The 22,328-nt window shown below is 38.8% G+C and overlaps 1 protein-coding gene across 1 annotated transcript in view; it reads left to right on the top strand.

The window, feature by feature from the left end:
- WDR75 (WD repeat domain 75) overlaps window positions 1-22,328 on the top strand; it is a 54,691-nt gene that overhangs the window by 19,834 nt on the left and 12,529 nt on the right. Inside the window, exons 8-15 of the mRNA XM_075285127.1 lie at window positions 4,298-4,386; window positions 5,282-5,440; window positions 8,360-8,419; window positions 10,465-10,580; window positions 12,020-12,198; window positions 14,275-14,435; window positions 18,299-18,479; window positions 19,700-19,794. Coding sequence (XP_075141228.1) covers window positions 4,298-4,386; window positions 5,282-5,440; window positions 8,360-8,419; window positions 10,465-10,580; window positions 12,020-12,198; window positions 14,275-14,435; window positions 18,299-18,479; window positions 19,700-19,794 — 1,040 coding nt within the window. The remainder of the gene's footprint in view (window positions 1-4,297; window positions 4,387-5,281; window positions 5,441-8,359; window positions 8,420-10,464; window positions 10,581-12,019; window positions 12,199-14,274; window positions 14,436-18,298; window positions 18,480-19,699; window positions 19,795-22,328) is intronic.

Below are 22,328 nucleotides of genomic sequence, written 5' to 3'. Positions count from 1 at the left end.
ACACGGCTATGGACGCAGCCATAAATCAGCTGCCCTCTGACCCGGCAGACACGTGATCCGCTGGGAGCAGTGTCCTGCCAGAGCTGCTGGGTCCTACAGGACCCCAGATCAGCTCTGTATACTGTGTATACAGTGTGCAGGAGTCTGTATTTCTCCTGTAACTGAGGTTAAATGTAGCAGCCCCAGTTATAGGAGAAATCAGCCTCAAGTACAAAAAAAAAAGTGATAAGATGTCTCCAAAGGTCTCTTATCACCTTATGGGGAGACTTATCTGGAAAAAAATAAATAAATAAAAATATAATAAAAAAAAAAAAAGTTTGCAAAAAATGTAAATAAATAATACGCTAATAAAACGCCGTTATTAAAGGTTATAGCCCCACCCCCGACGACACCATACAAAATAAAAATTACCATAACGGAGAGGAAAAACTATATTATAAAGTTTTTCAGTGACACTTTGTGTTATTAAATAAAAAAAAAAATTATAAATTGAAAACCAGACACAATTTCCCTCCTATTTTGTTTATATTTTCCTAGATATAAAAAAAAAAAAAACACATTTGAAAATAAAAATAACATAAAAATAAAGCCCTATGTGTCCCCGAAAAAAGACGCAAAAATTAGTTGACTAAGACATACGAGAAAAATTTTACAGACCTCCAAAACCGCACATACAAAATAAACCTAAAATGTGTCTGGTCCTGGACCACAAATTGGCCCGGTACTGAAGTGGTTAATCCTGCCAGGACCTCAGGAAGTCAGTCTATTCATCTGTATAGGCTGATTTCCTTCATAGACTGCAATACACTTGTATGCTCGTGTATTTCAGTCTATAATACTGAACCAGTGATCGGAGCATCGCTGTTTCAGCTGTCCTAAAGGGACATAAAAAAAAAGTCCAAAAAAATTAGTGTGTGAAAAGAATTACTAAATCTATGAAGCCCAAAAATAACCTTTTCCTACTTCAAATGAATTATAAAAATAAAATCTAGTAAAAAAAATGCATATTTGGTATTGCCGCATCCGTAACAACCTATAATATAACTGAAACTATATTTTAACCTACACTGTGAATGTTGGGGAAAAAAAATTTAAAAAACACACTGGGAGTAATGATTTTTCATCATCTCTTCCTACAAAATATGCTATAAAAGGAAATCAAAAATCACATGTACCCATGTACATGTAAACAGTACCAATAAATCACACAATAAGCCCTTAATCAACTCTGTAGACTGAAAAATAAAAAGGTTACACCTCTGAGATGATGGCAATTCAAAAATGATTGAATTACTGATGTCACCAAATAGGTTTTTGTTCTGCAAAATAAGTGTCTCATAAAAAAAATATAAATGAAGTACTGCCGTAATCATACCAGCCTGCAGAATAAAGGTAATATGTCACTTGTACAGTACCCTGCATGGCAAAAAATTTAAGAGGTAAAACGCAATGCCAGAATTTTTTTTCTTTTGTAATCAACCACAAAAAGTTAAATGTAAAGGGTATTCCCACGTCACATACGCGGCAATCTTCACTGCTGTAAAATCTTCTTTCTTCCTGGTTTCTTGCATCATTTGGTGGGCGGGGGTTTCACATGCAACCTGTCATTTAGCTCCGCCCCTAAATTTGTGTGTAGCTCCGCCCACCCATATTGGACTATGGAGTACAGGCAGCAGCAACTCCATTCTGTGTTACATACAGACACTGCCTGTCTCTGCCATAATGAACACAAATGAGTTAGCTAGCCTGATAACTGGGAGAACAGAAGACAGTTCAGAAATGATCTATCTGATAGCAGGGAACTAGGTCACATGGTGTAGACACAGGAATAGCTAAAACACAGACTCTCTCCTGTGCACTTAGCCCCTCCTCCCTCCCCCCCTGACAGCAGGCAGGTACATCACTTGACTTTTGAGCAGATAAGTCAAGGGCTGTGTCAACAATGAATTGAATAAAGTAAGTTAGTGCACAAACAAAGCAGCTTTGCTGAAGCAATGTATTTAGGAAAAGTCTTACATCCACATTAACCAGCAGTATAGATAGGATCCTTGTGATGGGACAACCCCTTTAATTCTGTAAGTTATAGGCACCCAACAATGATGTCATTACAAAATGCATCTCACCCGCAAACACAAGCCCTTATATGGCTACATCACTATCACATAAAGAAAATATAGCTTGTACAATGTGAAGACAAAATCCCCAAAAATCGCCAAATCATTAAGACAAATCTGGTTGCTGCAGGAATGGAATGTATAAGATGTGCGAGCTTATTTCAGGGTATAAACCAAATTTAGAGCCTACAATGGAAAAAAAACCAGAAATGACTCCCCTCAATCATAGGAGCTACTGTGGATATAGTAGGGAATTTGGTGTTCCCAATACACTCCGCACAACTTACATATTCGCTGTTCACCTTCCGCTGTGCATGGGATACTAATGCTCACTGCACCCCTTGATAAATTCTTTGAGGGGTGCAGTACTTAAAATTAGGTCACTCACTTTTCTGCCATCTTAGAGGCGTCCAGATCACAAACATCTGAATCTGCGCTCCTGAAGTCACATAGGGCTCCCTCCTTTCTGTGCCCTGCTGTTTGCCCACTCTGCAGTTTAAGCCCACATGTATGACACTGGTGTATCCAAACAGCAGTTTATACCCACATATGGCATTAAGTATGTTATCTTGGGTACACAGTGTCATACATTTGGGCATAAACTGCAGTTTGGACACACAGAATGGTGCAAGATATGTAGGGGCACTATGTGCTTTTGGCGCACAGATTATTGGTTTTTGGGCGCCATATCACATTTGTAGAGAACCTATAATTGCCCCTACAAAATGGGGTCACTTCTTGGTGAATTCCAATTTAATGACACCTTCGGGGCTCTGCAAAAACATGGTGTCCCGAAAGTCCCTCTAAATCTTTACGCCAAAAGATAAATAAAGCAGTTCTCCTTTCCTTCTTACACACACACACACACACACACACACACACCTTGTTTTGTACCCGGGATTGCCCAGTTAATAGTTTTACAAGCGCGAGTCTCTGATGACACAAAGTGGGCCTAATATGTCAGGCACTGGAATTGCACAAAGGATTCGAAAATTGCAATTCACCTTCTGTATCGTTTACTGTGCAGTACCATTTGTGAAAAAGCCTGTGGGATCAAAATGCTCACAGCACCCCTAGATGAGTACCTAAAGGACTAGCTTATTTAAATTGGGTTACCGTATATACTCAAGTATAAGCCGACTTTTTCAGCACATTTTTCATGCTGAAAAAGCTCTTCTTGGCTTATACATGAGTCAGGGTCCACGGAGCACAGAAAACTGGAAGGGGGAGGTCCTTTAGTACTACTGCTCTGTGATTGGCTTGTCATGAGGTCACGTGACTGATGTCCTCAAAGGTCCTGTAGCCACTAGTATGTAACATCTGCAGATAAGGTTGAGTCTAAATCCTAGTAGCTCCGCCCACACCAGAGTCCGATCACATGGTCATGACGTCATCAGAGGTCCTTCAGCACACTAGGATTTAGCATCTACCCTGCAGATGAGTGGCCAGGATTCATTGTGTCTTATGGAAGATGTCTGTCTATGGAGGAGAGGAAGCTACAGTAAGTGACACACACAGGGACCTTCCTTTAGTTACTCTGCCTATTAATGTCAGGCATTTGGGGCTATTAATTTAGTTTGAGTAACTCGCATTAATAACGGTTAACCCCATCATGTCCCTCATATTAACCCCTGTGTGCCTCATATAAGGGTTACTAATATGTGAGACACATGAAGGTACCAATGAAGGACCTTAATTATGAAGATACCTAATTATTACCTCCATATGTCCCACATATCAGTAACTCTTATGTGTTTTGTGGTAAAATTAGGGGCTCTGCTTATATTCGGGTCGGCTTATACTCGAGGATATACGGTACTTCTTTAGGGTATCAACTGCACTGGCACCTCGGGCCTTACTTGCAGGCCTTAGTAGAAATGCTTTTATGCTGCCAAATCCATGGTCCTTTTCCATTCTGACCCCTGCCGTGTGGTCAGGTTCCTCGTGGCTATTTCCCGTTTCCTCCATCCACAGGATCTCCTGTAGATTTTTATAGCTGAATGTTTTGAATGAAAATAAATTAAAATTAACTTTTCAATGTTGAATAATCTACTTGAAGATCTGTTTAATTGCCTCTTTTTTTTTTTTTTCTTTTTTTATTAGCAGATGATTTTTTCTATTTTGACAAAATTGGCTATGAATCATAATATACATTCTTATTTCTGGTTCTTCGTTCTTTATAGGAGAAATTTTAACTCTAAAAAAGATTACACATATTCATCTCGGCATTGGCATCACAGTTCTGTTGCTGATCTGGCTTTTTCTGTTCAAGGTTTGTAATATCTGGAGGTAAACTGTTATTAAAATACTATTTGATGTTTTTCCCCTAGCAACCCATTTTGGGATGCTGACGAATTAGCAAATGAATTCCCCTCACTGTCTAACCACTTGGCTGTTGTGATTGCTATTGACCATGGCAACACAAGGGTTAAGTGGTCAAGATGAGAATCCTCTCCAATCCTGGCCATTGCAGGAGTGTCAGCTGTAATACAGTCACTCACTCAGCTCTTTGCCCCCCATTTACTTCCACACACACACACAGAGCTCTGCTTATACCTCTTTTGCCTGCATGTCTTGGAGTTACCCAGTGCTCCTGCATGCATCTCTTCTCCCAGATTCTGCACTCCTACTCATCTGCCTATCAACTGCAGTGTTTTTTCTTTTGTTTTTTCCTTCAATGCTCCCGTTCCATCTTTGGGCTGTGTTTTCCTATCCACTCCTCGTTTCTTTTGGCTAGACCCACTCTTGGAAGTTGCACTGCCCCCTAGCCATCGTACCATCACCTTTTTGCTTCATGGTAGGATCAGCCGAACGTTACTTCCTTCTCTCTCTACACTGCTATTTGCATTAGACATGGAGTTACTAAAAATATTGGTGAGCTACATTATCCCTTTTTGTAGCAGCGATTGGCTAATGTGTATTACTCTGTTAAACTTTGTAGTCCACTAGTGCAACCGATTAAATTAAAACTTAACTATTATTCCACAAGTTAAAATGTAATGTACTTGCTTAGAAAGTTTTTTTCAGGTGAGTAATACAAGTATGTATAATCTATATTTGTTATCTATATTTATTGGTTAAATGCATTAATACCATGTCATTAAAGAAAAAAAAATCCAATCTTAAAGTAACATATGTAAATAGTAATTTGCTTATGTTTTTGGTAGGTACAACTCTCTTTAGTGGTGGTGTTGAATCTGTACTGGTCCAGTGGTCACACAGTTTGGAACACAAGATGGAATTTCTTCCACGTCTTGGAGCAGCGATTGAACACATTGCAACTTCCCCTGATGGCTCTTTGCTATGCACATCCCATGTGGATAACAGTAAGATCCAAGATTAGTACTCAACATAGGTATTTTTTCCCCAAAAGTAAACCCCTCTTTGGATCAAAATAGGTTTGTATTGTAAATTCAGTAATATGTAGAAGCCCTTTTAGGAACAATGACTTGAATTAAATGTCTACTGTAGGAGTTTAGCTAAAATTTCTACAAAATTATGTTAGACTAATAAAGGCACATGGACCTGTAGCTAAACAAACCTGAAGACTTCCCCTATTAAAGTACCCGGCAGTCAGCCAACAAACTAGCTATAGAAAAGTTTGTGAATAAAGCCTAGATGGAAACACTGCAGCAAAAAGCACTGAGTTTTACATTACCTGTAAAGTGGGTTCTGGCAGTGCTCCTCCTGTTTCTCCTTGCACAAAGGAGGAGTTAGCAGTCCTGCTGCTGGGTTGTTGCCCTCCTACGGCCCCCTCCACGTCTCCTGGTGTACTGGCAGCGCCTCCAGCGTGTCGCGTTGTACCCCAGACTGTCCAGGAGCATGCCCAGTCATTGTAGGGAGGTCATATAGGCACGTGGAGGTCACACACACTCACACACACACACTACTGAGCCTTATTTTGACATGTTTTAAGGACATTACATCAAAGTTGGGTCAACCTGTAGTGTGTTTTTCCACTTTAATTTTGGGGGGACTCCAAATCCAGGCCTCCATTGGTTAATAAATTTGATTTTTGTGTGATTGTCATCACATTCAACTTTGTACAGAACAAAGTATTCATTGAGAATATTATTTCATTCATTCATTCAGATCTAGGATGTTATTTGTGTGTACAGTTAGGGCCAGAAATATTTGGACAGTGACACAAGTTTTGTTATTTTAGCTGTTTACTAAAACATGTTCAGAAATACAATTATATATATAATATGGGCTGAAAGTGCACACTCCCAGCTGCAATATGAGAGTTTCCACATCCAAATCGGAGAAAGGGTTTAGGAATCATAGCTCTGTAATGCATAGCCTCCTCTTTTTCAAGGGACCAAAAGTAATTGGACAATGGACTCTAAGGGCTGCAATTAACTCTGAAGGTGTCTCCCTCGTAAACCTGTAATCAATGAAGTAGTTAAAAGGTCTGGGGTTGATTCCAGGTGTGTGGTTTTGCATTTGGAAGCTGTTGCTGTGACCAGACAACATGCGGTCAAAGGAACTCTCAATTGAGGTGAAGCAGAACATCCTGAGGCTGAAAAAAAAAGAAAAAATCCATCAGAGAGATAGCAGACATGCTTGGAGTAGCAAAATCAACAGTCGGCTACATTCTAAGAAAAAAGGAATTGACTGGTGAGCTTGGGAACTCAAAAAGGCCTGGGCGTCCACGGATGACAACAGTGGTGGATGATCGCCGCATACTTTCTTTGGTCAAGAAGAACCCGTTCACAGCATCAACTGAAGTCCAGAACACTCTCAGTGAAGTAGGTGTCTCTAAGTCAACAGTAAAGAGAAGACTCCATGAAAGTAAATACAAAGGGTTCACATCTAGATGCAAACCATTCATCAATTCCAAAAATAGACAGGCCAGAGTTAAATTTGCTGAAAAACACCTCAAGAAGCCAGCTCAGTTCTGGAACAGTATTCTATGGACAGATGAGACAAAGATCAACCTGTACCAGAATGATGGGAAGAAAAAAGTTTGGAGAAGAAAGGGAACGGCACATGATCCAAGGCACACCACATCCTCTGTAAAACATGGTGGAGGCAACGTGATGGCATGGGCATGCATGGCTTTCAATGGCACTGGGTCACTTGTGTTTATTGATGACATAACAGCAGACAAGAGTAGCCGGATGAATTCTGAAGTGTACCGGGATATACTTTCAGCCCAGATTCAGCCAAATGCTGCCAAGTTGATCGGACGGCGCTTCATAGTACAGATGGACAATGACCCCAAGCATACAGCCAAAGCTACCCAGGAGTTCATGAGTGCAAAAAAGTGGAACATTCTGCAATGGCCAAGTCAATCACCAGATCTTAACCCAATTGAGCATGCATTTCACTTGCTCAAATCCAGACTTAAGGCGGAAAGACCCACAAACAAGCAAGACCTGAAGGCTGCGGCTGTAAAGGCCTGGCAAAGCATTAAGAAGGAGGAAACCCAGCGTTTGGCGATGTCCATGGGTTCCAGACTTAAGGCAGTGATTGCCTCCAAAGGATTCGCAACAAAATATTGAAAATAAAAATATTTTGTTTGGGTTATGTTTATTTGTCCAATTACTTTTGAGCTCCTAAAATGTGGAGTGTTTGTAAAGAAATGTGTACAATTCCTACATTTTCTATCAGATATTTTTGTTCAACCCTTCAAATTAAACGTTACAATCTGCACTTGAATTCTGTTGTAGAGGTTTCATTTCAAAACCAATGTGGTGGCATGCAGAGCCCAACTCGCAAAAATTGTGTCACTGTCCAAATATTTCTGGCCCTAACTGTATATTCTTTTTGAACAGTGTATTTAGGACATAAGCCACTAAATTTTGGTTGATTAGCTGACTTCAGCAATCCTCTTTGAATATTGTACAGTTAGTGACATATCCTTGTAGGTAATGGCCGTATGAGATTGGATGGCATGAACGGAAAATAATTGAAATAATCAATGTGAGCAAGTTCATATTGATTTTGCGTGGTTTTTTTTTTTTTTTTTTTTTTTTTTTTTTTAATTTTTAAATAATTGACCAGCCCTGCGCTTTAGTTAGTTGGTCTTGGTTGTAAACATAAATGTTCATTTTGTATTTTACTGTATGTGTACTAACTTGGGGTATTATCCATAGTTGTCTTTATAAAATCTATTTCATTCACTATACAACTAGCATGTTTGTTGGTTTTTTAAAATAAATAAATAAAATGATTCTTCGATGTTGCAGTTGACATCTGCTTTCTCCCTAAACCGCTAACGAATTTTTGTTAATTTTCAGAGATTACGATCATTGATGCCAATTTAAAAGTGACCGGAATCGTCCAAGGCCTAGTAAAAGGTATGTTTTGTTTTTGTGTGTGTGTTTTTTAATTTTTTTTTTTTTTTTTTGTTAAAAGTAATGCTTTGCTCAAATACTGCTATGTAATCTCTCTACTAGAGATGAGCGGACACTGTTCGGATCAGCCGATCCGAACAGCATGCTCCCGTAGAAATGAATGGAAGCACCTGTGACGCTGACTCTGCCGCCGGCCGGTGTCACAGGTGCTTCCATTCATTTCTGTGGGAGCGTGTTCGCTCATCTCTACTCTCTACGATTACATATAATAAAGAACATTAAAAATCTACCATGGCTGCTGTTGTCGCCTATGCCTCTTACCTGTATTCATATCTATTTCTGGTTTCTGCAAAAATCTGGTACTATATATATATATACTCTTTAAGAAGCTAAGATGATGAGGCCACAGGACCTATAAGCTGCTGATAATCACACTTAGTGGGGCCATGGTGACTTCACTGTGGAAGAGGGGGTCTGTGGGCAGTATGTTTGAGAAAGGGTAGGGCAGAAAAAACATTGCGGTTGGACTCTGATGGCAAAAATTAAGTGTTTCACTCAAGGAGTGTGCATCACGTAAGTGGTGAGCTGGTTTGTGGCACTCTGTACCTTGTGTGTACTTCACTGGTTTTATACCACCTAAAAAGAAGCGACATGACCTTTCTTCAGGCGTTCTCTGCCTGAAGAAAGCAATAGAAGTGAATGGGAGGTGATAAACGCACATTTTTTTTCCCGCGCTTTTTTTTTTTGCGGCCCATTCACTTTACAGGAGGGGAAAACCGCCTGGCGTTTTTTTTAAGCGGTTTTTACAAAAAAAATAAACTGCTCCAAAAAGTGCGGCAAGGTCCAAAAAAAAACGCTTCCTAATTAGGAAGCGTTTTTTTTTTTTCAGGACCAGAATAAGCCACACATTTACGTGTGAACTAGCCCTTAAGTTGCATATTCCTGCTTTGTGAGTTTTTTACAGTATAATTCTGGAGTGCAGGGTTTGATAAACTTCCATATTCCTTTTTAAGAACACAAACAGCTATTGCCTTTCAGGTATTTCTGTGTGTGTGCGTGTGTGTTGCATCTAATAAACAGATGTTTTAAATTTAAAAAATATAAATCTGAATTGAGCCATAAAATCTACCTGAACATCCCCCAAGCCAATCTTTAGATCTCAAGCCAAAGCCATGTTCAAAGCTTTGTATTGTATATGGATAGGGTATAGGTGTCCATAACAGGACAACCCCCTTGGGGGTTCAGCCACATGTTGAATGTGTTTACCTGTATAATTGCAATCCTTGTCAGCCATATGGAGATGGCGGTTTTCTGTATTCAGCATGCCTGCCCTGTTCCCTGCAAAACCTATTGTAGAGTTGGGAATTTCACCAGCATATTGTTCCACTTTCAGTATTAAGTTCATAGCTTGCATCTGCCACAGCCTGTGTCTCTACCCTATATTTAAAGGGACTGTGTCAGATTGGCAGGGTGATCTGGCGATATCAGTGGTTCTTACTGATGAGAACTAAACAGCTTAATTTGTCATGGAAACTTTATTTTTTAAACTTAATTTTTTAAGTTATGCTTGGTCGGAGACAACTAAAGTGTTGAGCCCTGTTTAATAGCCTGCAGGGAACATCTTGACTTTTATTTTCCCAACAAGGGATATTCTTATAAAAGATTCTTATTCTTATAGGTTTATAAAAATGCGCACATACAGTATGTATAAGAAAAAATATATCTTTGTACCGTGTTAGCCAGTGGATATGAAATGAAAAAAATATTGATGACCGACTTCTCTCAAAATTTTTTTTTAAGTTAGCCATTAAAAAAGGTATCAACTACTGAGGACTTCTCTCAAAAAATATTTTCGTTTCATATACAGTATGGTGAAATAAGTAAGCCTTACTTTTCTATGTAACTGTACGAATGCATTAACGCTCTATATAAAAAAAAAAGTTCTGCATTTGGATTTTCAAGCAAGCCATGATTTTGCATGCTCTTTGTAATTGTTTACCTTATTGCCTTTTAAAATTGGATTACATTTATTTATATTTTTCTTCCAGGACATAATGTGAAGACTGGGTTGTTGGTTGATCCTAGATCCAAAGCTTTAGTTCTTAATGGTAAACCAGGTCATCTTCAGTTTTACTCACTACGTGATGATAAACAGCTTTATAATGTAAGTTTGTACATCATAGCTATCTAACGTTTAATGTTCTGTGCAGTGGTGTGTTTTTTGGGGTTTTTTTTGTTTTGTTTTTTCTGCTTTGCACCTGTGTGTATTCATCACATGACAATGGACTGATTTTTATCTACTGGGAATAAATTGAATGAACGCAAGCAAAGATCTAGAAAATCGTGAAGAATTGTTACAGAAAGAATATTAGAAAATTTTACAACTTTAAGACTTGTTTCTCATTAAGTTTACAGCAGCAATGTCATTGTAATCATTAGCAGCCATGGCATCCTGGGGCAAAATCTCCCATAGTGAGTCAACGCGAGACTATTGCTATGGCTATGTAATGGGTCTGTAAAACTTACCATTATTCCGTTAAGGCTAAGTTCACATTTGCCTCGTTGGGCGCAGATGTGAGTGTAGCCTATCAGAGCAGAGGCAAAGCTCTGACAAAATGGCGTGGAACCATTTCCACCAAATTTCCTATTTTTTCATTATTAAAGGGGCTCTATCAGCAAAATCAGGCTGATAGAGCCCCACATATGCGTGAATAGCCTTTAAAAAGGCTATTCAGGCACCGTAAATGTTTTATATTAAACTACCTAGATAACTACTTGGTTATCTATTGTTCCTTGTAAATTGATGCATAATCTTCAACACTAGCAGTTCCAGTGACTCTCTGCCTGTAGATACACGGATTTATACAAATGAGGTGGTAGTTGATCTGATCTGCTATTATATCAATTTCAATACTCCTTTCCTGACTATTAGCCTTTTCCATAGTTCCATATTCCATCTCGTAGTTGAGGACTATGTAGTTGCCTATTTATATTCAGATTTCATATAATTTTATGTTCGACTTAGAGACGAGCATATTTAGAATTCGTGGGAATTTGTGTGATTTTTGGATAAATTGTATTTAATGGCATAATTTTTTGGATACGTCTTGCTGCATTCACTATTTACAGTGGCATCTAATAACTTGGAACTCAGGTGACCTCTGTCGTTCAGCCAACTGTAGAAATACAGCTTTTATGTTTGTCTTTGCAATGTATGAATGAGCACTGTTGGTTATTACAGGTTCTTGTCACAATGAAACTAATGAGCACTTTCCATTACTAAAAGGGAAAGGACCGATTTTCTTTAAGGCAGGCTCCAGTCACATACAGTAAACTTGGTGTATCCCAGTGGGGCAATAGCTAGTAATACAATAAGTGTTTTGTCTTGACGTGAATAAAGCACTCATAGCAGTAGTGTAGGAGTATTGCCTTAGCAATATTAATGCAGAGACAGGATGGCACCCGCATGTTGTGACCGCTGATCTTAAACATGTGCTAAAATGTGATACTGCACGCACTCTGGCAGTGTTTTGGGTTTGTTTTTGTTTTGTTTTTTTTATACATGTTTCCATTGATTACGGTAATAAGTTTTCTTGCATTTAGCTGGACATAGTGCAACAAGAGTTTGTCAACCAGGCTGGACTACAGCAAATGGAATTGGTGAACGCTGCTTTCAGTGCAAAGGGCAACTGGCTAGCAACTGTTGAAGAACTGAAGAGAAAAGAAACCGATCATCTTGAAGTGCAGATGAAGCTCTGGGAATATAATGAGAAAATGCAGAGGTAACTATATGACATCAGATTATAACATAAGCATATACAGCATATATATATTAGAGCAATTCTGCTATAAACACAGCTGAAACTACTCAGGACAATATTTAGGAATGGATTGTGAAGTTGCTTGTTTGTGTGGGTGTGTTTTTTTTTGTTTGTTTTTTTTAAATCTAAATATGGTCATTATGGATTGTCCAAAATAATATATGTAACAGCAAAATCAAGAATCCACAACAACACGAAGGTCTAACATAATCTAAATGCCAAAGGGAAATGTGTTGCATTATTAAATATTATTCATAAAAGAAAAATTACATCATAGAATAAAGAGAAGCAGGATAAACTCTGTAAACTTCCTTGTGTGCACGAAGAATCAAAACATCTAATCAGTCCCTGATAAAGACACTGGAATGGTGACACTTGTCGGGTCTTTTGTTCAGCACAAGAATATGAGGCTCAGTGGGATGAATAAGATAACTAGTAAGCCTGATCTTCTTGTTTTTCCAGTTTGTATAGGACACTTTCCCAGTCCAGGGCAAATTCAGGGTGTCCCCGTAGGGTAAATACTTAGTGTAATAAAAGAGCAACAATATCAACCTTTTATGCTACCTATTACTTTTCACCATACATGTTTATTTTCTGGAAGCTGACCACCCTGCATATCATAAAAATGCCACCTAGGACTTTACTTACAAAGCAGCATGAGTAAACCCGTTGTGGTTGAAAGTCTGACACAAACTTTATTTTTTTTATTTTAAGCAATTATCACAGGCTCTAAATTCCTAATATAAAAAAGAAAACCATGATCCCAGGATCTAAATCACAGTTTTGCATAGTTGTTTTTCTCCCTTGCCTGTCAAAATCCACATCTCCATGAAAAACAACATAATTTAAGAAACCAAACATGTTATCCAGATACCAGAAACTTCCTAGTTACAAAGTCAACAAAAAAAAACCTGCTTATGTATTGAGATATTGGTACAACTACTGATCTTCTCTCTCTTTTAGCTGAAAAAAGTCTTGTAAATTATAGTATAACATTCATAGACATTACTATATAGCTCCCATCCATCTCAAATGCTGCGAATACTATCCCCAACATCAACCACATCTCTGTCTGGAAGATGCAGATGGCATTGAACACAGTGATAAAGCAGGAGGTTGTTCACTCCCTGCTTCACCATTCAGTCGCTGTGATTATTGCCGGCTGATTGGAAGCAGGCAGGGGCGATATAGTGAAATCTCTACATTGTGCCTGTTGCTTCCAAGTCACTTGCAGGAGAGAATGGAGAAAAAGGGTGAAGTGAGTGTTACTTTTTATTTTATTTTTTTTCCTTGTGCATTTCATTGTTGTGGGGTTCAAAGTTGGGGAACATTGTTACTGAAATAGAAGACCCTCAAAATGCTTGACTTTAAAACTCCTTTTTGATTTGGTGTTTGTATTTAAATTGCTGTATACCTAAGAAGGCGCGGAGTCTTGAATCATCATGACTCCTGAAACTGTGTGGCGTGTCCAAACAGAAAGACTACACCTAGATTAAGACGTTCTGCTGACTCCAAGAAGTAGATGACCACAAAGAAGATAAAGTTGACGTCTTTTGGACATCTCATTTTTCTATACCTTCTGCAGCGTGATAAGATTTTGCTTAAATGCCTGAGACGCAATCAAATTAGGCTGAGTTTGGTTTTGACCTTTTTATACGTGTGTGTATCGTGTCATTGCATCTAACTCCTGTCATGACGACTTTCATTTTGGGGCACTTAATTTTATTGCCAGAAGAGTATTGTAATATTATATTGGCTCTCTTTCAGTGCCCCAAAAGGTTACCATTTTACCCACCCTCTTTCTTCCTAGCGTTGCTTACAGATTCCCTCCCCTTGTGTATACATAGGTAGGTGTATACATACACAGTTGTTTGAGCTGGTATTTTAAAGCAATAAGCATTTTAAAGTTGTGAGAGATTACATGTCATTGGCAGTGGAGTTGAATTCAATACTGTCATACATTGTAGAGACTTGCTGATAATTAATTAGCACTTCTTTATAGTTATATATTATTATTTATATAATTTTTTTTTTAAGCTTTGTTTTGAACACCACTATCAACTTACCCCATGAAGGCCAAATCACATCCCTTTCCTTCCAATGTGGCTGTGATTCAGATGATGATCCCACTCTGGTAACAACAGGGAATGATGGCCTTTTTAAAGTCTGGATATTGGAAGACAATTCTGACATATATCGTAAGTATAAAAACATTTTTTGTTGCTCTCTGTGTAATGTACTGCTTTGCCAAGGTCATTAGAAATATACATTGAAGGAAATAATTATATGGTCGCTTGCTGAATTTGTAAGTTTGCCCACTGACTGACATGAACAGTCTATAATTTTAACATAAAAAAAAAACAAAAAACTTGATAGTCTTCAGTAGTTGATACCTTTTTAATGGCTAACTAATAATGATGACAGATTACAACGTTTCGGAACTCTAGGCTCCTTTCTCAAGTAAATTTAAAACCAGTTCTGAAGGCTGCATATTTATGTACAAAAGGGCACATAGGGATAGAATTCCAGGAGGAAGGGGGGTTGAGGGTCATTAGTAATTGGTACAACCAATGTAAACATTCCAGGTTTTTATCAGTTCTCAGGTCAGTGATTTTCTGTAAGATGACATAAAACCATGTGACAGATTTAGCCCCTTCTCCAGTGTTTGAAGCAGGGTCATAAATTTACACTCATAACACTGGAGAAGGGGCTAAATCTGTCATCCTAATAGTACTGGCGTCCACCATCAGGGCGCCAGGAACTGTGGTTATCACCGCAATCTTCATCTCTTAGGCTTGTCATATGCTATCACTATCCTGATGAAATTTATGAAATGCATCGAGAGATAAGGCTATTTGTAGCGAGCCTCAACAAATTTACTATTGGGGTCTCTGTAGCTACTCCAATATCTATGCCTAACCTGTGACGCTGGGTTCACACTAGCGCCCGGACTCCGTTCTGAAATTTCCGTCTTCTGCATGCAGAAGACGGAAAGCTGTCAGACCGGGTCCAGCCGTGAGCGCCGGTGAGCATTTTGTGCTCTCCGCCACAAAACCGTTTTTTTTTTTTTGTTTTTTTTTAAACCGGACACAGAGTACTGCATGTCCGACTCTGTGTTCGGTTTAAAAAAACCTGGTTTTGCAGCGGAGAGCATAAAACGCTCACCGGCGCTCACGGCCGGACACCTTTCAAACCCATTCAAATGAATGGGTTTGAAAGAGTCCTGCAGCTTTCCGTCTCCTGCTCTGTTTTGTGCAGGAAACTGAAACCTGTATGAACGGAGACCGGGCGCAGATGTGAACGAGCCCTGAGAGATGAGGCTTTGTGTAGCGAGTCCCAGCAAATTAACTATTGGGGTCTCTGAAGCTACTCTAATATTTATGCCTAGCTAGTAATGTTATTAGCTTTATTCCTGTGAAAGTGAAGGAACATATTTTGAATAAGGGGAGGTACTTTCTGAGCTGCTAACATATACCGTATTTTTCGGACTATAAGACGCACTTTTTTTCCCCAAAATTTTGGGGGAAAAGAAGGGTGCGTCTTATAGTCTGAAGGTGGCTTCATGCAGGGCAGAGGATCGTAGCCATGTCTCAGGCCCCGGTGTCTATCCCTCCCCGGCATCCGCCTCTCTAGTACAGCGGATGCCGGGTCAGTATCCGTGGCCCCTTCTCCCCCGGGGCCGGTCCCCACCGGCCCCGTACCTGTAGAGTTGCAGGCCGGCTCCTGCGCGGCGATATCGCAGGAGCCGACCTGTCCGGGTGACAGCCGGGAGCCTGTCACTGCTGTATTAGTATTGCGGCTGGTCTCTATGACCAGCCGTAATACTAATAGACAGAATGGCCCATAGACGGCAATACACTTGTATTGCCGTCTATGGGACTTGCGATCAAGTGACCGCAGGTTCAAGCCCCGGGGGGGGGGGGGGGGGGGGAATAAAATAGTTAAAAAAAAAAAAAAAAAGCTTTAAAAATATGAAATAAATAAAAGTTCTAAATCACCTCCTGTTTTTTTTTTTTTTTTTTTTTTCAATACAAGGTGATCTAAGCAATAGATATCCCCCAAAATGGTATAACTAAAAAGTACAGCTGGCCCCGCAAAAAAAAACGCTCTATGCATCCCCGTACAGCTGCAGGGTCACCTGTCAATGTGGCCTTGCAGCTGTTGCAAAACTACAACTCCCATATATTAAATATTTTACCAGTTTTTGCTTAAAAATTTTTTTTTTCCCTATTTTCCTCCTCTAAAACCTAGGTGCGTCTTATAGTCCAGTGCGTCTTATAGTCCGAAAAATACGGTACTACCTTTGTTTACTCTCCTATATACATTAATAGGGGACTATTCAGTATTTACTGACTAGAAGAGACAGACTCTTGTGTGTCAGTTAACCCCTGAGGGTGTGATCAATACTTATCCCCCAAGTATGTTTGTAAGACCTGTGTTCTCTACAATAAGAGACTTAGTCTAGGGATTTTAGCCCAAGTATCTAGTGGCTTAGGAATCCAAATCCACGTTACCACATTCAACTTCGTATAGGGTTAATGGATAACCTCTCTATGGTCCTTCCCTATCAACAGGAATAGTGTGTTTTAATCTCTTGTGCCAATTTTAAACGTAATAATTTTTATGTGCTTATTCCCATTTCAATTCTCAATTCATGTAGCATTGATACCTTTTAAGTAATCACATTGTATAAATGTTCTAAATTTATTTGCATTTAGCATAGAGAAATAAGTATTTGATCTCTTTGGCAAGCAACACATCAGCAGACAGCTTTTAATAGTTCTGCTAGTGACAGCCTCCTAGTGGCTGGGTTTATATCCCATGGTACTGTGTCCCCAGTGAATACATCGAGAAAGGGATTTGATGGTGAATACAAAAAAAAAAAAATCCTTTTTTTTTTTTTTCGGTTTCTCCTTTTAAAAATTTAAATGATCAAAGCAATAGACATTCCCCAAAACAGTATAACGAACTAAAAAGTACATCTGGCCCTGCAAAAAGACTCCTTATGCATCCCCCATGTATGGAAATATTAAAAAAAAATATTGATGTCATAGTATGTATATGTCATAGTATAACTCCAAGAAATGTTATTTTTTTTCAAAGTTTGGGATTTTTTTGTAACTGGGTAAAGGCTAATACATTTTGTATCTGGAATCGTACCAACCCTTAGAATACCGCTGAACTGTCATTTTGGCTGCACAGTGAAAGCCATAAAAAGTCACACCAACAGTGTGTGTTTGGTATTTTTCCAGCATCTAAGTGCATCATACGGAATATTAAATGGTACCATTATGAAGTACAATTTATCCCGTAAACATTAAGTGCTCTGTGAATGGAAAAAAAAATAATAAATATGGTGGTTGAAAGGCAGGAAATAAAGACTGAAAATCGAAAAAATACTGCAACAGGGAAGGGTTTAAATTGACTTTAATTGATTACAACTTATGTTAACCTTATCCTTGCCAATGGCAAAGAACAGGTTAACTGATGCTGTAATCAACTAATGCCGTTAAAAGTAACCTTTCACTATATCGGTATCTGGCTTTTTGCAAAATATGGTTCCTTTCTTCTGAAACTGATACCCTATCAGCCTACTTGGGAAATAGTACATGGCGGAACCAATGCTTAGATGTTGAAATGCTGCGAAGTCTCATTTACTTTAAGGTTTTGGCTGGTATATGCCATTTTCATCCAGCGTAAATCCTTTTATGTAAATTTTGGAGACATTGGTCACTGAAAGCTAGAGTGTCCATCTTTTTTTTTTTTTTTTTTTTTTTTTTTTTTTTTCTCCAGCTATTTTGTTAATATTAATGCTTTTAAAATTGTTTAGTAATGGTGCTTGGGCACCTCATTTACATAAGGTCCAGTCATTCAAAGTGGAAACTCTTTCACTAGCTTGACTGGTCTCATTTCTCTACCGTAGACATGTTCTCCAATAGTACCTGACCCAGTGCAGGTCTCAGCTACCATGGCCATGCTCATATTTGTACGAAAATATAATGCATAATTATTGGTGTTTTACTTCAACTTGTCAAGAACATTGTATGTATTTCTTATACAGGTCAAAGCAGTGGTTGGAGCTGTGATTTTCTTGGCAGTTACCATGGATTTAAGGCTACTGCTTGCTGTTTCTCTGAGGATGGGTCTCTCCTTGCTGTCAGTTTTGAAGACATAGTAACCATTTGGGAGTGTGGTACTTGGGATTTGAAACTTACCTTCTGCCAACCACCTGGCAAAATAAGGTTGGTAAAGTCCTAATTTTAAAAGCAAATAAAACTTTTTTTTTTTTTTTTTTTTTTAAACTTCATACTTTTGTTTGTGTAGGGGTTGAATATCTCTGGGTAGACCAATGTTGCCCTTACCTCATGACCTCCTGTGTGCTGCTGGAAAAAATTTACTATGATGGATGCTCATGAATTCTAGCCTAAATTAGCCATATTTAGGTATACCAGGTCACAATAGGTTTATACTGTATTTTTTTTTTTTTGACTAGCTCAATTAGGGGGCATGAGTTAAAGGGAGTTTGTCCCCAGAACACGAATCAGCCCCAGATATGTTAAGGTTAAATGGTGTTTTCCCATTGTGAATTGGTGCCTATCACTCACTGTTATTTTATTTTTTTTCAATTTGCAAATAGAGCTGTTTAAAGCAATAAGGAACAAATTGGCAAGCGACAATGCTTTCATTGCTCCAAAGAGCTCATTTGCTTGATTAAAAGGTGATATTTCAGCAGAAGTAAAGGTGAAAATGCTGTTATGTTAGTCATTTGAACCAATCTATCTGCAAGGCTGGGTTGATATGCTTGGGTTCTGGTGACACTTTTTTAAAGCTTGCCTCAAGCTATAAAAACAGATTTTAATAACTAATGCCTTTGAATACACAAAACTTCTGCTGGTACACTGAGGGAGAGTTTTCTTAACACAGATGAATTTTTAGTCTGCCACTAAACAGAATGAAGCAATAAATAAAATTTACATGCTCCTCCCCCTCTCCATAGGCTTCTGTGTGTAGCTCTGGATACAGATATTCTATGTAAACAAACATCTGAGTAAAGATGAGGAGAGCAGCCTAAAAAGTGGAAACGTAAACCTATTTCTAAAGGAGGGGGAAAGCTGTAAATTTGACTTATTGCTTCATTCTGTGCAGTGGTAGACCATTATCTTTTAAAGATTCATCCATGTTAAAAGAGCTATCATTCACTCAGTGCACCATTAATGGTTATTTGTATGTATTTTCTAACAGCTGTCCTCTCCCCATAGACTTCCATGTAAAAAGTAACCAAGTCCAAGTGGAAAAGCGAGCTCGTTTCTTTGATAAAATATATTTCAAAGTTTCTTCTATTCACTTACAAAATTAAATTCTGGAAAGTTGTTTTATAAATATTGGAGTAAAATTGTAGCGCAAAGTAAGCTGCATTTACCAAAATTTTATAACTGTTTTTTTTTTTTTGTTTGTTTTCTAGGAGCCTATGTTTTGGAAGGATGAGTTCTTCTAAATATCTTCTAGCTTCGACTGAGAATGGATTCATAAACTGCTGGGACTTACTTACTTGTAAATGTAAGTTCCGTATATATTCGAGTATAAGCCAAGGTCCCTAATTTTACCACAAAAAACTGGGAAAATTTATTTACATGAGTATAAGCCTAAGGGGGGGGGGGGGGAATGCTGCAGCTACTGGAAAATTTCAAAAATGAAAATGGTCGGAGTTTTTGGGTGCAGTAGTTGCTGGGAAAGGGGAGGGGGTGTCTTGGTTGTCTGTCTGCCCCTTCCCTGAACTTGAGGACTGTTTTTTTTCTTCCCCCACTTGCAATTCAGCCTGGCTGAATATAGGGTATCTGCAGTGCTCCTATTAACCCCTTCCCGACAGAACAGGAGCACTGCAGATACCCTATATTCAGTAGACCGGACACTTTCAGACACAGGGATACCTAATGTGTATGATGTGTTTCACAGTAATTTTCTACTTTTGTATGTATTCTAGGGAAAGGAGTGATTTAGAACTTTTATTTATTTTTTATTAAATCTTCTTTGTTTGTTTTTTCACTATTTTATGGGAGATTCTATACATTAATATTGTGGCTGGTCATAGACCCCCCTCCAAAAAAAAAAAATATTTTTTTTTTTTCCCTCACAACCCCTTGCTCCCTCTGTTTATTATACTCTGGGGTTTGAAGAGACCCCACATTAATAGCTGTTTCAGTTCAATCCAGACGAATCTGGAGGGGTTTGTACAGCACTTAATCATACTGAAGAAGAGCATGACAAAAATCACAATTAATTGTAATCGCAAAATGTTATACAAGATGACCTGAGGCAATTGCTTCAGACTGCATTTCTTGGCATAAACTGAAGGGAGGCTTTTTTCACAGATTGATTATTCAAAATAGATGTTTAAATTGATATTAAACAAAAAATTTTTTAAAATGATTTCTAAAAATAGCAGATGATTATTTAATCTGAATCCTACTTCTGTCCAGTTTCTGCTCTGCTTCATCCTCCAGAGGGCACTGTAGCGTTCTTCAGTGTTCGTGCCCTGGAGGAGCAGAAGTAGGAGGCCACATATGAAAAAATATGTGAGTGAAACATTAGCTGCTACCTGTTGGAATAATCTAATAGTGAGTGAAAACAGTTATACTCTCCTCCGTGTTTAGGGGTTCCTGGACATCTACGTCTGACTTAGGCCTCAGCGGTGACCCTAAGGGCAGGGGTAAATGATCACAGAGTGGCATGCGGTTATTATACTCGGTGTAATGCACATGAGTTTTTACATTAGGGTCACACTAGCTTTGGGCTCTCTTGTTCGAGTCAGATGGGGGACCCAAACAGCAGCCTCTGGACCACTACAACAGCATTTATATAAGCAGCCCAATGGATCCCATTGCATATAATGGGGTCTGTCAGGTTTCTGCTGTTGAGAAACTGAAAACGGTAGGCGAAAAAAGTTCCTCTGCACAAGTTTAGAAAAAAAAGTTTTAAAAAAAAAAGTGTGAACCGAACCTTATTTGGGCAGAATCTGACTTACTTCCTGCTCTCACCTGCAGCCATCCCCCAATTACAAACCCACATAGAGCTTTAAGATCATAGCATAACATTAAGTCTAGCATTGGTATTTCAGTCGTCTTGCTCTGCCAGGAATTTTGGATGTTATTGGCAGCAAAGGGATTGATGAAATGTTTTATTTGCTTATGACATCCTGGCACTCTAAAGAGGTTTACAAATTGTTTCAACATGGCACACTAAAGATACTGCATTTGAGGTTTTTCCTCTGCTTGAAGATGAACGTTTTCTGCCATTAACAGTGTTATGATAGGTGTGTTTCTTTTAACACCACAGAATTTTATAAAGCAACTAGTAGAGTACCCGCAGCTTCGCTTGTGGAAAGTATGTTAAATTGTTGGTTATGCTAAACTAAAATTTTCAGTGTCAGTGTAACTGACATTTTCAGAGCGCTACAGTAAATCTTTTTTTCCACTTTAAATTTTTATTTTGGCATTTTACTAATTTGTCGTAACATTGAAGTGAACAACTTTTTTTTCATTTCAACATTTTTATTGATTTTACGTGTTCAATAAATATTATGTAGTATAAACTATCTCAACTAGAGATGAGCGAGTACTGTTCGGATCAGCAGATCCGAACAGCACGCTCGCATAGAAATGAATGGACGTAGCCGGCACGCGGGGGGTTAAGCAGCCGGCCGCCGTCAAAGCGGAAGTACCAGGTGCATCCATTCATTTCTATGGAGCGTACTGTTCGGATCGGCTGATCCGAACAGTACTCTCTCATCTCTAATTACAACTATTTTTTTAACTTTTTTTTTTTTTTTTTTTTTTTTTTTATCAAAAATTAAAATGTATGCACCTTACACAAACATATAAAACATTTACACCATGGGCGTAACCACCGAGGTAGCAGCGGCTGCCACAGGGCCCGGGACATTAGGGGGCCTGGCGACAGCTGTTGCCGCTGTGTTTTTTTTGTTTGTTTGTTTTTTTTACTAGGCTGTTACTGGCTGGAGTTACTCCAGATAGTAACGGGCCTTATTTACTTACTGACCTGGCAGCGGCCGGGATCGGTCTGTGACGCCACGG

The sequence above is a fragment of the Leptodactylus fuscus genome, chromosome 8 (assembly GCF_031893055.1).
Source record: "Leptodactylus fuscus isolate aLepFus1 chromosome 8, aLepFus1.hap2, whole genome shotgun sequence".
Classification (NCBI taxonomy): Eukaryota; Metazoa; Chordata; class Amphibia; order Anura; family Leptodactylidae; genus Leptodactylus; species Leptodactylus fuscus.
Note: the sequence above shows the minus strand (reverse complement) of the source record. Positions and strands in the feature narration are given on the sequence as shown.